Genomic DNA, 1,240 nt, shown 5'->3' on the forward strand with positions numbered 1-1,240 from the left:
TTCACAGAAATGGTATGATTCCACAAACATGGTTTCTTCATCACAGCATTTATCAGCACCTCGTCAACGTCACTCCAAGATTTATTTGCTTTATTTCTGGGTTTTTTCTTCTTAGATACTTCAAACTCATCAACATTATTATTTTCGCCTAATGTTGGCTCTTGATCATCTAGTCTCCCTAAAGAAAGTTCCAATTAAGCATACTGAGATAATTGACTTGCAATATAAAAATTATATATTAAACTGTCATTTTTATGGATCATATTTAGTAACAAATAAGATATAAGTATTTGAAAAACAAATACTCAACAAAAAATTTACCTTTAAATAAACAGTTGTTCTCATTAACAAAAATATTTTCCGTTTCAATATTTATGTTTGCAAAGCATGAATGCTTTAAAAAATCAAAATTTTCTTTTGGCACTTTAACATTGCAGTACAAACATTGATAATACTGTAAAAGAAAATAATAAACATTATACATAACCTCAATATATTTGTTTCACTATTAACATCACATCAATATTTAAGATTTTATACTTACAGAATCTTCTTCCTTTCCGCTTATTTTATTTTTGTTATAACCCTCCATTTTCTAAGTATTCAATAATTTTTAACTGAATTTACACAGTACATACTTAAAAATCGGTAATTGAAATATACTCTGGCAGGCCCTGGTTTGCGTGATAGAAGACTCTGCGTGTGAGAAAATGCGGAATAGCTCTGATTGGTTGCTTCTATGACGCACGTTCTATTCCGCAGCTCTATTCTGCACCATATGATTTCAGCCTAATGCTACATATTTTCATCATGCGCGCTTACCGCGTATTGATATTCCGAAATTTAACGGGACTCCTGCCGACTGGTTGTCCTTCAAAGACCTGTTTAGCTCGTTGGTTCTTTTGAATCCTACACTTACTTCCGTTGAAAAACTTCAATATTTGAAGACGAGTTTGATCGGATCAGCTGCGCTGCTCTTAAAGAATACGACTCTGACTGCCGATAATTTTCAAAAGGCATGGGACGCCTTGATTTCGTTTTACGAGAATAAGCGACTACTTGTTAACGCTGCCCTCCATTCGTTGGTTTCCTTGAAGCGGATGAGCAAGGAATCGGCCGGCGAAATGGAGCAGCTGTATACTAACATAATGCAGATTTACCGAACGCTCGAAACTTTAGACAGGCCTGTACAACACTGGGATGATGTTCTCGTTTTTACGGCCGTTCAACGGCTTGACTC

The 1,240-nt window shown here is 35.2% G+C and overlaps 1 protein-coding gene across 1 annotated transcript; it reads right to left on the minus strand.

Moving 5' to 3' along the window:
• Positions 1 to 28: 28 nt before the first annotated feature.
• LOC105559401 lies at positions 29 to 691 on the minus strand (the record flags this gene model as incomplete). Its single annotated transcript, XM_012007660.1, has 3 exons — positions 545 to 691; positions 322 to 454; positions 29 to 178 (listed from the first exon to the last, which is right to left on the minus strand). Coding segments are annotated over exons 1-3 (331 nt in total), but the record flags the coding sequence as incomplete, so codon positions are not given.
• Between the last annotated feature and the right edge of the window lie 549 nt (positions 692 to 1,240).

This window comes from Vollenhovia emeryi, unplaced genomic scaffold (assembly GCF_000949405.1).
Source record: "Vollenhovia emeryi isolate VEMERY1.0 unplaced genomic scaffold, V.emery_V1.0 DF946665.1, whole genome shotgun sequence".
NCBI lineage: Eukaryota > Metazoa > Arthropoda > Insecta > Hymenoptera > Formicidae > Vollenhovia > Vollenhovia emeryi.